This window comes from Oxyura jamaicensis, chromosome 1 (assembly GCF_011077185.1).
Source record: "Oxyura jamaicensis isolate SHBP4307 breed ruddy duck chromosome 1, BPBGC_Ojam_1.0, whole genome shotgun sequence".
In the NCBI taxonomy this organism is placed as follows: Eukaryota; Metazoa; Chordata; class Aves; order Anseriformes; family Anatidae; genus Oxyura; species Oxyura jamaicensis.
The window spans coordinates 80,068,444-80,082,612 of NC_048893.1; the positions used below are offsets into that span (position 1 = coordinate 80,068,444).

Below are 14,169 nucleotides of genomic sequence, written 5' to 3' on the forward strand. Positions count from 1 at the left end.
AAGGAATTGCCCCTTTGGGACATGCCAGAAACACTCCTGAGGAGAAGGATAAGCAGGCATAGAGAGCTGCTGATCTTTGTCTGTGTATATATATACCCTGTGTTAATCACTTAGCATCTGAATGAGCTGTACTTAGTTCAGGTAATTCTTTTCAGTGTTGAAGGAGACCCAACAGTCCAGAGTATAGAATAACCAAAGGTGAAATGAAAGAGCACCTCTTCTTTTTTTTTTCTCCATCCAACAGAGTTCGGCAAAAGAATACAATAGATAAATTCTCCCTTTTCTTTTAATAGTTAAACCATGAGTTGATTTCAGGCTGCCAGCATCTGGTATGAACAAGTCAAGCCCTATAACAAAACCAGTTTGGAAACTAATTTCAAAGCCACCTTATTCATGAGCATAAGCATTTGTCAAAAGTCTAAAAGGGATCATTTAACTATCATCTAATATAATTATCATCTAATTGGTTTTAATTATAGTGAAAACACTTCCCTTCTCAGTAATGTTGTAGTAGCTTTTCACCTCCACTTTTGGGTAGATCTACTTTATTTCTGTCTGGAGATATTCAGCTCTCTGATATTCATGTTATGCTCTTCTCAGACCGATTATTGTGTTTTTGCACTGTGAAACAATTGCCTGTATCTTACATTCTATTACTTGCTTTATCATCCAAGGCTTGGCTTCTGTGTCTTTCACCTGGAGACTACTATGAGGAGAAACTGTATGAATATGTCTAAGTGTTATTAGTTATGTATAATCTTCTGAGAAAATGACAAAGAGCAGCAACGGCCAGTGGGAAAGGGAAGCCAGGAGCCAAGGGTTAATACAACATGAAGAGTGGCTTCACAAACCAGGGCACAGTCCCACAGCAGCTGAACACAGTAAGCAGTGAACCAGGATGAATACATCCAGGATGTCCAGTTAGCAGCAAACGAAGACTGGAATGGGCTGTACTCCACAGACAGGACTGGAAAGAAGGCTACAAGTGGGTTCACAGAATCACAAAATGTTTGAGGTTGGAAGAGAACTCTGGAGATCATATGGTCTAACTCCCTTGTTCAAGCAGGATAATTTACAGCAGGTTGCCCAAGACCATGTCCAGCAGGCTTTTGAACATCTCCAAGGAGTGAGACTCCACAGCTTCTATGTGCAACCCACTCTAGTGTTCAGTCATAGTAAAAAAAAAAAAAAAAAAAAGTAGAAGGGTGTTTCCTGATGTTCATGAAGATCCTCCCGTGATCCTCCTGTGTTTCAGTTTGTGCCCATTGTCCATTGCCTCTTGTCTTGTCACTGGATACCTCTTAGGGGATCCCCTTGTTTCCCTAGCAGAATGGGTCTCCCCGGACAACTAGAATTCACTGAGAGTCAACTCTTATTTAAAGCACTGAGAATGTAATGGTACCCATTATATCAGTTCAAACTGTGTGCCTCCAAGGAGGGACCCCACTCAAAGCATTTCGTTGATTCTTATACATGTACAGTCTTCATCTGCTATAGTCCAATCTGTTTTTGACACATGCATGTTATGTTCCTTCAGATTTGCAGTTTGTTGCAGGGCAGGATGGCTTCTGCTGTCTCTCAAAGCAGCATGTCTTCTGTTACCTTCCGAGAAAGGCTCTCATCTGGCGCCATCCTTGGTCAGCACATCCCCTCCTCCTCACCACCCCCCCACCACCCCAACAGTGCCATCCACACACCAACCAATGCTGGTCACTGTTGCTCAGTCACCACTATATACCAGGTTCAGGTTACACAGAGCTCATACAGTGGCCCAGGACTTCACTAAATTTACTTAAGTCAAACAATAGCTACATTAAATACCAGCAACTTGTTTCTCTTTCAATACCGCTGAAGAAAGCCTGACTCTGTCTTCTTAAAACCGTACCACATATATTTGTGTACATTGGTGAGATTCTCCCCTTAGTCTTCTATTCTCCAGTCTAAACAGTCGCAGCTCCCTCAGCCTCAGCAGTTTCTTAATCATGTTAGTAGCCCTTCACTGGACTCTCTTCAATATTTCCACATCTTTCTTGTACAATGGAACCCAGAAATGGACACAGCAGTTCAGATATGGATTCACCAGAGCTATGTAGAAGGAAAGATCACCTCTTTCAACCTATTGGCAACACTCCTAAGGCAGCCCAGGACATAATTAACTTTCTTTAGGCTGGACCGATGAGCTGAGTTCAACTGTATGAAGTTCAACAAGGCCAAGTGCCGGGTCCTGCACTTGGGGTGCAACAACCCCAAACAGAGCTACAGGCTGGGAGATGAGGGGTTAGAAAGCTGCCTGGCAGAGAAAGACCTGGGAGTATTGGTTGATAGTTGGTTGAATATGAACCAGCACTGTGCTCAGTTGCCCAAGAAGGCCAACAGCATCCTGGCTTGCATAAGAAACAGCGTGGCCAGCAGGGCTAGGGAAGTGATCGTCCCCCTGTACTCGGCTCTGGTGAGGCCGCACCTCGAGTACTGTGTTCAGTTTTGGGCCCCTCGCTACAAGAAGGACATGGAGGTGCTTGAGCGAGTCCAGAGAAGGGTAACGAGGCTGGTGTGGAGTCTGGAGAACAAGTCTTATGAGGAGCAGCTGAGGGAGCTAGGATTGTTCAGCCTGGAGAAGAGGAGGCTCAGGGGCGACCTTATCGCTCTCTATAGTTATATTAAAGGAGGCTGCAGCGAGGTGGGGGTTGCTCTATTCTCCCACGTGCCTGGTGACAGGACGAGGGGGAATGGGCTAAAGTTGCACCAGGGGAGGTTTAGGTTGGATATTAGGAAGAACTTATTTACTGGAAGTGTTGTTAGGCATTGGAATAGGCTGCCAAGGGAAGTGGTTGAGTCATCATCCCTGAAGGTCTTTAATAGATGTTTAGATGTGGAGTTTAGTGATATGGTTTAGTGGAGGACTTGTTAGTGTTAGGTCAGAGGTTGGACTTGGTGATCTTGGAGGTCTCTTCCAACTTAGATGATTGTGTGATTGTGTGATTCTTTGACATAAGGACACATTGTTGCTGCATGGTCTCATGGTGCATGGCCTCATGGTGTTGGTCTGTCAAAGAGACAAGACCAAAGACATGACTGGAGACAAGCTACAGTGTGCATAAGAGAGGTCCATCTAGAAAACAAGCTACCTACAACGAAGGTCCAAGGTCCACTGAGGAGGATGGATACAGGTATACCTAAAACATGGCTCAGGCAAGAATTGAAGGCCCAGGTCCAAGCTCAACTTGAGATCCTGGGCTCATGGAGAGCAGTCGCAGGTGAGGGTGATCAGGTCCATTATGGCTATTGGCACACTCAGGCTTCAACAGAGAATATCAAAGTGAAACCTGCCTGAAAGTACCACTCAGACAAAATGAGGCTTTGACTACATTTGCCCTGTTCTCATTCATTGCATGATTCTGTGCGGTACGGCGAAATAAAACACAGATCACTGTGATGGGGGAGAGTTCCAGACTGCATCCTCCAAAACTGTTAAAAGTTTTTCATCTTTGTTATCTACATGGTGGGAAGGTAGAAGGTGATTGTAACAAGTAACAATTGTTAATTGGCTTCAAATATGGATAAAGTCAAAGAGGTCAGTCTGATGTGACATGACTAGGAAGGCCAATGCTGACTTATGCCAGACATCTAAGGCAAAGAACAGTAAATAGTTGAGACAAGATCTCTTCCAGGCAAAAACATTAATAATGTCTAACACTGTAGAAGACAACTTGAGGTGCACATTGTAAGCCTGGTGATCAGCCTGGACTTAGACCCACTGACCAGCTGGAGTGAGTGTTATGTTTACCCACGTCCAGGATGCTGGCCACAGCTTTTATGGAGAGCTTGATTGATGCATTTTGTGTATTCTGTGTCTATGTGTGTGTGCCAGATATCTTAGAGTAAAAACTGCTATCCACCCACTATACCCAGCCTAATATATTAGTAAATGTATTTTAGATACTATGGCACTTGGTGGTGGTGTTTTTTTTTGTAGCTATCTTTCCCCTAAATTATCCCATGACAACAAGTTTGCACTCATCTTTTTTACTGCACCTGTGCTGTTTACCTTCCTACTAGCATTTAGCATCTCTGTGGTATGCTCATACCCATGTCTGTATCTTTCTAGTTCTCATCCTATCACAACCATCTCCCCTTCCTGTTTGTCATCAGATATATATACAGGACTGGGTTGATGTGTGGTAACATGTTGGAGGAGACAAATAGTATAGTACAGCTCTGCACACAGAGGGACAGAAGCACTTTATTCTTCCCAGATATCTTTGCAATATGATCACACAGTGAAGACCATCCATTTTCTATAGTTCAGTCAGTGTAAGCACAGAATTTGGTATTTTCTAAAATTTGTCCTTGGTCACTGAGGGTGGAGCTGAAGGAAGCATCAAAATCAGTCATTGTAGGAACACTGGTAGGAGAGTGATGCATTCCTCTCGAGGCCTTTACAGAAACCCTCCCTAAGAAGGGATAAACTCTGAAGCTCCCGAGTACACCCAGCAAGAACAGGTAGAGAAAACATAATGAATTATCTCCTCTTGATACGCAGAAGTCACCCACATATATATATATATATATTTAATCTAATGAAATCCTGGCAATGTTCCTGTTTTTCTTCATGTGGGAGGGTTTGTACTCTAGACATCACTGAAGACTTTGTAAGTAGAAAAAAACATTTTGCTCAGTCCATCAGTGATCTGTAGATATTTCCAACATGACAGGACATCCTCTGTACAAAAATCAGTAGGTTTGTGGTCATTAATAAATAGCCACATGGGAACCATACTGCTTCATACAATGTCTTTCTGCTCTCCCATGAGGTCCTGGAAGATTCTGTCAGGCTGGGGCTTGAGGAAAAATGAATACAATATTATCATGACGAAAAAAAAATAAAAAAAAAACACAGTAATTTTGACAGGCTTATGAGCACTGCTCTGAGAAAAAGTACCAAATCAGGTAAGTGACTCTTAGGAAGAAGGCCACAAGAAGGCCTGTATCTATCTCCCAGTCCCACTTCATCCTTCTGACAACATATCCAACAGCATACTCCTTTGGATGTTGTCCAGTCTAGTTTCCAGTTTCCAACAAATAGCATTTATACCGCTTCTTTTTGGGAAGCAGATTCTGTGGCCTACTTGTTAGCTCTATTAACATTCTTGCATGTTCTCCTGCTAGCCTCAGTCGCTGTCTTCTCTCTGGATTTTTCACATGGTGTAGTCATATTATTCTGTCCCCTTTTTGTTATAGGGAGGGGCATATTTTGAGAGAGCCTCTGTAGTACCGTGCTACATATTCAGTTGAGTTTGGTCCTGGAACCCACGTAACAGTACTAGGTAAGGAAAAGAAGCCTGTACTTTTAAAAAATCCATGACAGTGGAGTTTTTTGTAAGAGAAAATTGAAGAGTTGTGTGAAGATTAGGCAGGAGGGAAGATGGGCAAACTAAGTACAGAATGGGCAGATGGGTGAGTTACAGAAACTCGAGTCTTCATTAGCACAGCTTAGTGATGACAGAAAGAAGATAGATTCACTATTTCTGCTTTTATTTACAAAAGTTTTCTCAGATTGAATTCTGAAACTGAGAAGTAGAATAGAGATGGAAAGAGTTACTTCCTAGAGAAGCTAGGTTCACTAGATACAGTATCTCCTGAAATAATATTCAACCTATTCCAACACATTTTTCAGAAAAAGTATAGTATTTTTCTAACACAAATGACAGCATAATGGTCCCTTCAGTGTCTGATCTAACAAAAGTTATGATATATCCTGATACTTTATAGGTTTTATGTGCAGTTGATAGCTTTTAGTGGCACTTTTTAGTGGTACTTCAAAATACTGTGCAAACTCACCACCACAGTTTGGAAAGGGAACCCAGCTGACAGTGCTTGGTAAGTTTCTTTTGTCCCTTTGTTTGTTACTCTAGGATTTTAATTCATTACAGAATAGAATGCTGGAACCGCCAATAAAAGGTGATAAAGGTTTGATTATCTTGGCAAAAGGCAGTTGAGAGTAATTGTTAAATCTGTGTCTACTGACATAAAGGAGAAAAAGTTTGCATTACTAAGCATAAACTAAATGTTTATATGGATCTGGTGTGAGATCATGTAGGTTGATGTAGGACAAAACTATAAATGATACTTCAATTTTCCTGTAGTACATGAACTGAAAAATGCTGGAGATAAGAGAATTTTAGGAAAGTAACTTCTACATGCCTTCATTAGTTTTATGGTCTTTACTTGGCATTTTTCTTTATGAATGCAGAGATATGGTGTTAGCTTAGTGCAACCTTTCAATATGACCAACACAACTATTTTGACATTTTTGCATTCCTGTTTAAAACAAGTGCAGCCAAATCAGTAAGTGGCAAAGCTTTAGAACATATTCTACTATATTTGCCTGTGTTATGGGTGTGAAGGAGGAGCTTTCTTCCATTTCTCTTATCTGTCATCTAAGCAAATGTTCAAACAACTACTAATAAAAAAATGTGCTGATTTCTAGCCAAAGTAAATGCAGGATTCTAGCATGGTAGAGCTAGGAACAGAACACTAGCTAGATGAGAACTGATGCCCTTTAAGGAGAAGGATGGTAGCTGCTGCTTCTATCGCTGTGTTCTTACACTGGAGTTTAATCTGGTGATTGCACCAGGCTTGTTGTGGTATGCAAGAAAAGTGAACTGATTTGGTGAATAGATTAAAAGTCCTGTCAGTCAATGCATTTGTTATTCTTTTTATCTGAAAAGGATTTTATGACAGATTTTAGTATAACAGGCATATATTTTTTAATGTCATTTTCAGACAATTTATATATATGTATTGGTACTACTGGAAAGATAGGCATAGAGCCCATGAAATGGGCTTGTAACTTCCTTCATCTCCTGAAAACACTTTGAAATAGGAGAAAATATCATATTGAACAAAGAGGTTTGTTTGGTGCTCTGATTACAGATGTTACTTATGATGTCTCATGATAGTTCCAAACTAAAGGAACCGTTTTCTGTGAAACTGCTTTTTACAAAAATGTCTTTCTTTATGAGTGTTAAATTCACAAGACATGAACAAAAGGAGGCCTTTTTATTATCACAGGCTAAACAATGTAATGTCACTCAATAATTCACATAAATTCTTAGTATTTATTTCTCCACCAAGAGAGGAAATCTGAGTTGATTTCTCTTTCACACTGACTCAGATGATGAATAACAATCATAGCCATTTGGATTTCTACCTTCAAGTTTTTAGCAATAATTATTAGCAAAAATTTCTAGCTGTGCTTACACAGAGCCATTACAATTTAGAGCAGGGACCAGGTAGATTGTTACAAGTAAGAAAATGTTGTTTAGAATGTATGTTTAAAATGAAAGAAAGCCAGAACTGCTACTTAGAATAATTTTGTCTTTCAGCTTTTTTGTTTGTTTGTTTAAATCATAATTTTCTATTTTAAATAAGTATGTTTAAGTTATTCTGTGTACCAGTGAGAGTGGTGATCAATCTTACACCTACAGTTGCTAGCTCATAACTAATTTTTGCAACATTTGCACTGGTAATTGTAGAAGGTGTTCCTAGGTAATTTCTTTTTCTTGTGAGAGAAGAAAAGATATATATATATATAAATAATAATAATATAAAAAATATAGAATAAAAGCAAAGAGAAGCACAGGCAGGAAAGTATGAGGAGGGAAGCCCTTAGGAGAAAGTAGATTAAGTCCAGAATTTACTGGACTGTTTTGATTCTTGAAGTAAAACTCATTAACTGAGATAAATTGCAGATAAAGGCACTAATAGTCCATTCAAGAACTGAAAGATAGATTAAGGGACAAACTATTGCTCTATTAATATAATTTATGAGGAGGAGAAGGCTTGATGAAGTATTTCAAGACCAGGACAAACATTAATTGTGAGAGAGGAGAAAACAGACTTTGTAGGTTAAGTACCTGATAACAAAAAAGATAACCTGAGAAGAGAAGAGAAGAGAAAAGAAGAGAAGAGAAGAGAAAAGAAAAGAAAAGAAAAGAAAAGAAAAGAAAAGAAAAGAAAAGAACAGAAAAGAAAAGAAAAGAATTCTTGGTTATTGTTTGAGACACTTTGTAGGTCTTCATAGGTTAATAGGGAAGAGAGTGAATAACTCCAGTACAGCTTAAATGATTTTTTTTTTTTTTTTTTTTTTGGTTAGGCTTGAAAGAAAGCAAAGTAAAGGTAGTAAGTGACTGCAAGGGAAGGATGGACAGGATTTTCCCCATGCTCCTAGTATTTTAATGCTGTAGACTTTCAGAAGTAGCATACTGTATCTCCAGTGGCTTGTGTAACAGTTCCAGTGGTGGCTCCTCTGTGTATGAAGGACTAGGAAATAGAAAACTGTGCCAATGAGGAGGAGGAAGGCAGGGCAAGCTCCTCAGACATTTTCATGTAAAAGTCAGCAGCAATACCATATTTTGAAGAAGGAACATGCCTTACTGTTCTAGGTAAGAAAAGAAGTGTAATGGAAGGGCTTGAATCAGCAGAGCCTCAATACGAAGGCTGGAAAGATGTTTCAGGAAAGACAGGTCAAGAAAGAGGGATATCGTAGGGATTGTGTAGAAGAAGGGGGCAAATTAAACAATTCATTGTTATTAAATTTGCCCAGGGAATTGGATGTGTTGATAGTATATTGTCAGATTAATAAACCTAGCAAACAAGATAGCAAGGAAGCAAGATTAATGGAAGAAAGTGGAGTCAGAAGGAAGAGACAATCAAAGAAGAGACCTCAAGTCAGATAAGACTGACTTGTAAGTAGGTGTATTCTGGAAGAACATATACTACCTTTGAAATGCAGAAGTCCCAAATACTCTCCAGGGTTCAATGAGTCTACTGGTTGTCTTCTACTAGAAATGAACTGTATTCCTGACCAAGTTTTTCCACAGAATTAGGATACCTGCAGAATGAACAAATCCTTATGATTTCTTCTTATCCCTAGTCTATCTCCCAGATAGAATGTGTGTTCATGAAAGAGAAGGATGGAAGATTTGGGAGGGATGTACATATATTTATAAGGAACTGGCAAAAGACATGGAAGCTGGAAGGAAAATGAGAATGTATCCAAAAGGAGGATGGATCTTGCATTATGTGTCATAATTCCTAAAAAGTGTGAGGATATATTAATATCACAGTACAGCAGTAGACAATAAATTGTTTTTATTAATGGTTTATTAATGGCAGAGAAATGAGTGCTTGTTCATATGTTATGATCCAAATCATAATTAGAAAATATTGAAAAATATTTAATGACCAACTCCCATATAGATAATTGATACACCTTCTTTTCAGTACACCTTTGGTCACTACTGTGAAAAAAAAAAAAGAAAAAAAAATCATATCTGAAACTTTAACACATTTATCACTGGACAGCAGTGCAAGACAGGAGTGAGTAGTTTTGATATTAGACTGTGAGACTGTGTTATATCAATATCCAGTATTTTGGAGAAGGAACAAAAGTAACAGTTCTGGGTAAGTGGGAATCATAAGTGACTTATGTTGTGCAAGGAGCAAGATTCTAGGAGTGTAATAGTGTAATGGTGATAAACAAAGATGAAACTCAGTAGATTCAGATGAAGATTCAGATTCAGATTCTTTTCCGAATGTCTCATTATTGATGCTCTATATTTAATGTAGATAATGTAGTTAATGTAGTTAATGTAGACTAGAATGAAATATAACCATTCCATTTTTATGGAAGCACAGCAGAATGGAATATAAAAATAATTCCATCTCTGACTGGAACAAGTTAAGATGAATATAAGGACATCTGATGAATGTGACTGTATTTATCAAGCCTATGAAAAAAATCCTGACCAACCTATTGCTTACACGTAGACTTACAGAGTGGATATGGTGGAGCTTTATAAGAGCGAGTGGAGGAGAGATTTGGGGGTGGCCATTTTGGATTAAAAATTAGATAGTGTGTTATCGAAGACAGAGAGTACATTTTGGAGGAGGAATACACTTAAAAGATCCATGTAATAAAGAAAGAAAGAAAGAAATATACCAAACACTAGATAATTCATTTATGGTTCTAGCATAAAAAGAAAATGATTTTTTGATGCGAACTAAATCAGTAAAATCTGGTGATCTTAACTGGGATTCTCTAGGAAAAGATAGAGAGAAGAGAGACAGGCAACACAACAGATTTAAGACTAGAGGGGAATGGTGGTGCATGGAAGTGCGTGAGTGAATGAACATACCCTGCTCCAGCTCTGGCGAAAATACATTGCTGGAGAAAACCAGCTCAAAGTTGCAGATAGAGTGCTAACATCTATGACTTTCCTAATTGACAGCATTCAAACTTTTGGAAGGTAGGACCAGTTTAGGGGGAAGAGAAGTGACCTACGAGCCCACCTACAGGAAACGTGGGAAAATGCATTTTCTCAAATTAGGTGCTCACCCTGAACTATATACCACTGGTTCCAGGAAAAAAGATAAAAAAATAAAAAAGGAATAAAATGTTAAAATTCTAGTTTAATTTAAATGACTGATAAAGATTCCACTAATTTCACTAGAGTCAAGATTCCACCCTCCCTTTGTTAGTTTCAGTCTGGCTTCTGGCACACCAACTAGAGTTGCTGAAGTTATTTTTACCGTGATATTTCCAGCTGTCTACCTGCTGTTCAGATTTCAGAAGGATTCCTAGCAGAGAGATGAGGAAAGAGAAAAAGAGAAGTAAATAGTCAAATGAGTCTGAGAGAGAACATCAGAAAAAAATTGTAAATGCTGATGAGGGAGATAAATCTGTAGTGTCATCCATGAGGGCATAGGAAAAGACAAATGGGAAGAGTGTGAATTAAAGAGGGTCCATCAGAGAAAGTTTATATATCAGGGAAAATCTTTACAGATATGCACACACAGAACCATAACACTCAAGCATTTATATTGTCAGACAAAGGCAAGTAGACTTTTGGTAAAAAGAATTCTTGTCTAGCATTTAGACGTGTCTGTTTTTTCTGAACTCCATTTGTTTCCACATTGCCATGGATTTATGCAAGAAAAAAATAAGAGAGGCATTTAACAGAAAAGATGGAACTGACAAGTCCTGTGATAATGGCATGAGAAACACAGTTGAAGTTCCATTTGCTTTTCTTCATACTATAATGAACTTACACTATTTTTGGCACTAAGGATATAATCCACGTATTTCTCAGCAGGCAGAGTGGAACTTGTATCATTAGTGCAGAATCAAGCCTTCAAAATTTAAATCCAAGTTTTCCTCAATAGATGGAAGCGGGGAATTTATTGCTGCTTTATGTCCTTGTGGTTTGGATATAAGCAACATCTTGTGGCAGAAATTAAACTGTTTGGCTTAGGTAAGAAAACATAGCCTGCTATTTCTTTGCTAAGAAAGAAAACATTGTCACTCCTGATTATTTTGGGAAAATTTGTAGGTTAAAAAAAATGTATGTTATAGGTCTGGGGAATTCAGTTTGTTTTTCTTTTTCTTTTTAAAACTGTAAGACAAAGAGAAAGAGGACTTGAGGTGAAAGAAGCCAAGACATTTCAGAAAAATCTTGACTCAGAGAGTGAGGAGACAAGCATACACAGAGACATAAAGACCCAACAGAAGGTGAATGCAGACGATCACTTTGATCCCTACTCATTGTCTAGCTTAGCACAAATAATTAAATTATTATTATTATTAGTAGTAGTAGTATTCAATTAACATCTCATCCTTAGTATCTTGGCTATTTGGTCAATAGTAAGAAAAAATGTTTTGTACTTGCTCTGTACATTTACATTTCAAATTCTCATACCACGTTCTGTTCAAATATCCTATTGATTTTGACTCAAATGGCATATATAGCATGACATATTTAGTACATACTAAACTGGAAAGACAATCATAAGCTAATGTATGTGTACTTGTCTTTTAGCCCAAAGATCATGGTCCTGCATACTCAGTGCTGTAAGTCAGATTGAATTGTGAATTCACTATACAGCTTCCCATACACATATTTCTACAAACAAACAAAACAAAACAAAACCAACAAATCAAAAAAACAAAATCAACAAAAAACACCTATGCTTTGATATTTGCATGTGTGATAGTGAAGTCATTAATGGAAGCATTGGGCTGTATTGTGATGGTGAAGTCATTAATGGAGGCTCTGGGCTGTATTGTTTTCTGTTTCAGAGAAGAATGATGTAATCACATCACCAGCTGTGGCCATCTTTTCCCCATCAAAGCAAGAGATCCAAGAGAAGAGCAAGGCCACACTGGTATGCCTGGCCTCTGGTTTCTACCCCGACAACCTCAATCTAGTCTGGAAGGTGAATGGTGCTGAGAGGACAGAAGGGGTGGGGACAGATGAGACTTCCACATCATATGGGAATGCTTATTCACGGACCAGCCGACTGAGAATCTCAGCCCAAGAATGGTTCAACCCTTTGAATCGTTTTGAGTGTGTTGCCAATTTTTTTAAGAATGAAGCACAGGAATCAATACACAAATTCATCTATGGTGATGCTGGTGAGTAAGACTTATGTGGGTGTGGGTGTCATCCTCTGTAGGCTCCTTTCTCTAGGGCAAGTAGTCATCACTGCAAGCATGTTTCTTGGCAGTTCTAGTACACTTAATTCAGATCTGTCAGTACCCAGAAAACTGAAACCAGTCAAAGGAATCCATTCAATTCTATTTTTCCTCAAACTGGCTAAAAACTATATAATTCTCATTATCACGTCCACCCTCCATTATACAAATAATTGCACAAACACAGCAAAAGGTGAGCTGATACATATCACTGCTCAAATAATAATTCCTATTTTTTTCCTTCTGCTTTTAGGCTGTATTATCTTCAAAGGTAAGCTAAATCACTGATTTTTTTTTCTCTTGACAAATCATCTGTTACTTTATGCAAACACTCGTGTGCAATGAGAGATGTGTCCTGTGTGCAAGTGTCTCAGTGTGTCCTGTGTTTGTTTTTCCTGTCAGGCATGGCAGTTTATGCCTGTGTACACAGATGCAAGTACATAAGTGGACATATACATTTACGTTCTACTGTGTATGTGTGAACATCCAACTTCTGTCTGTTCTCATTAAATATTTCATGAGACTGGCTGTTAAAACTCAACATTTTGGCATAAAAACATCTCTTACTGCGGCACAGCTGCTCATAGCATAAAGCTGGATGCTGATTTTCTAGTGAGAAGTCAGAACACTTGGTAGGTCACTGACAGCAAAGACATTCTGCAGCATGTCATCTCCTTAAATATAATGCAGAATTAGAATAAATTATATTCCCATGTGAAAGACTCCAAATACAATTTCATTTGATGCTTCCAAACTCTGTTTTTTCAGATCAGCTCCTAATGAGTCCCACCACTGTGAATGTGAGAAATCTAATAAAATTAATGATTAAGATGATATATAAGCTAAGAGCCGCCAAGTTATAACTTGTGCAAATGAGCATTGCACAAGTTTTCCTAATCAGCAGGTTGAAAAAATAATGTCCTGGTCCAGGAAATTTTGTAAAAATTTTTGTTTTCTCTGTTGGTTTTTATTTTCTTCTTTTCCCCCTACTTTTCAGAAAACTATCAAAGAAGTGCTACAGCTGGGAAGTTTTTGTACATCATGCTCCTTTTGAAGAGCATTTTGTATGGGATATTTGTAATGGGGATGATGCTTAGGTCCAAGGTAAGGAACAGAGTTCTTTTACTCCATACACTCTTGTCCTAACTCATTCTAGCTGTACAGGAGACCCATCTGGGCAAAATGAGGTCATGCAGTTGATATTTATACAAACCCACCTCTCTTAAACTATATTGTGTGTCTCGTCATTTTCAAGAGAAAAAAATTGTGAGGATGGAGGGAAGGTCTCCAGACAAAAAGAGGGAAAGATGACAGGGAGGTAGGCAATGAATTAAATATTACCAAAATCTATAATGTCATTAAAGAAAAGAGTAAAGAACAATTAAAATGTGAAACAACACAGAGAAAAGTAGTATAGACAAAGAAAAGCAAAGGAGGAAACCAAACAACCAAACAAAAACCTGTATTTTCATATAAAGTGGAAGAGAATTTAATCTATGGGGGAACAGGAAGGGGAAAAAGGTAATGGTTCTTTAAAGCCATGTTTGTGGGCACCATTGTTTTGTTGTTGAAAACTTTCTCTCTCCTTCCTTCCTTCCTTCCTTCCTTCCTTCCTTCCTTCCTTCCTTCCTTCC

The 14,169-nt window shown here is 38.5% G+C and overlaps 1 gene segment (V, D, J or C); it reads left to right on the top strand.

Moving 5' to 3' along the window:
- Positions 1-5,422: 5,422 nt before the first annotated feature.
- LOC118160643 overlaps positions 5,423-14,169 on the top strand; it is a 9,601-nt gene continuing 854 nt past the window's right edge. Inside the window, 5 exon segments of the C gene segment in view lie at positions 5,423-5,454; positions 5,810-5,877; positions 12,140-12,475; positions 12,789-12,806; positions 13,533-13,639. Coding sequence covers positions 5,423-5,454; positions 5,810-5,877; positions 12,140-12,475; positions 12,789-12,806; positions 13,533-13,639 — 561 coding nt within the window.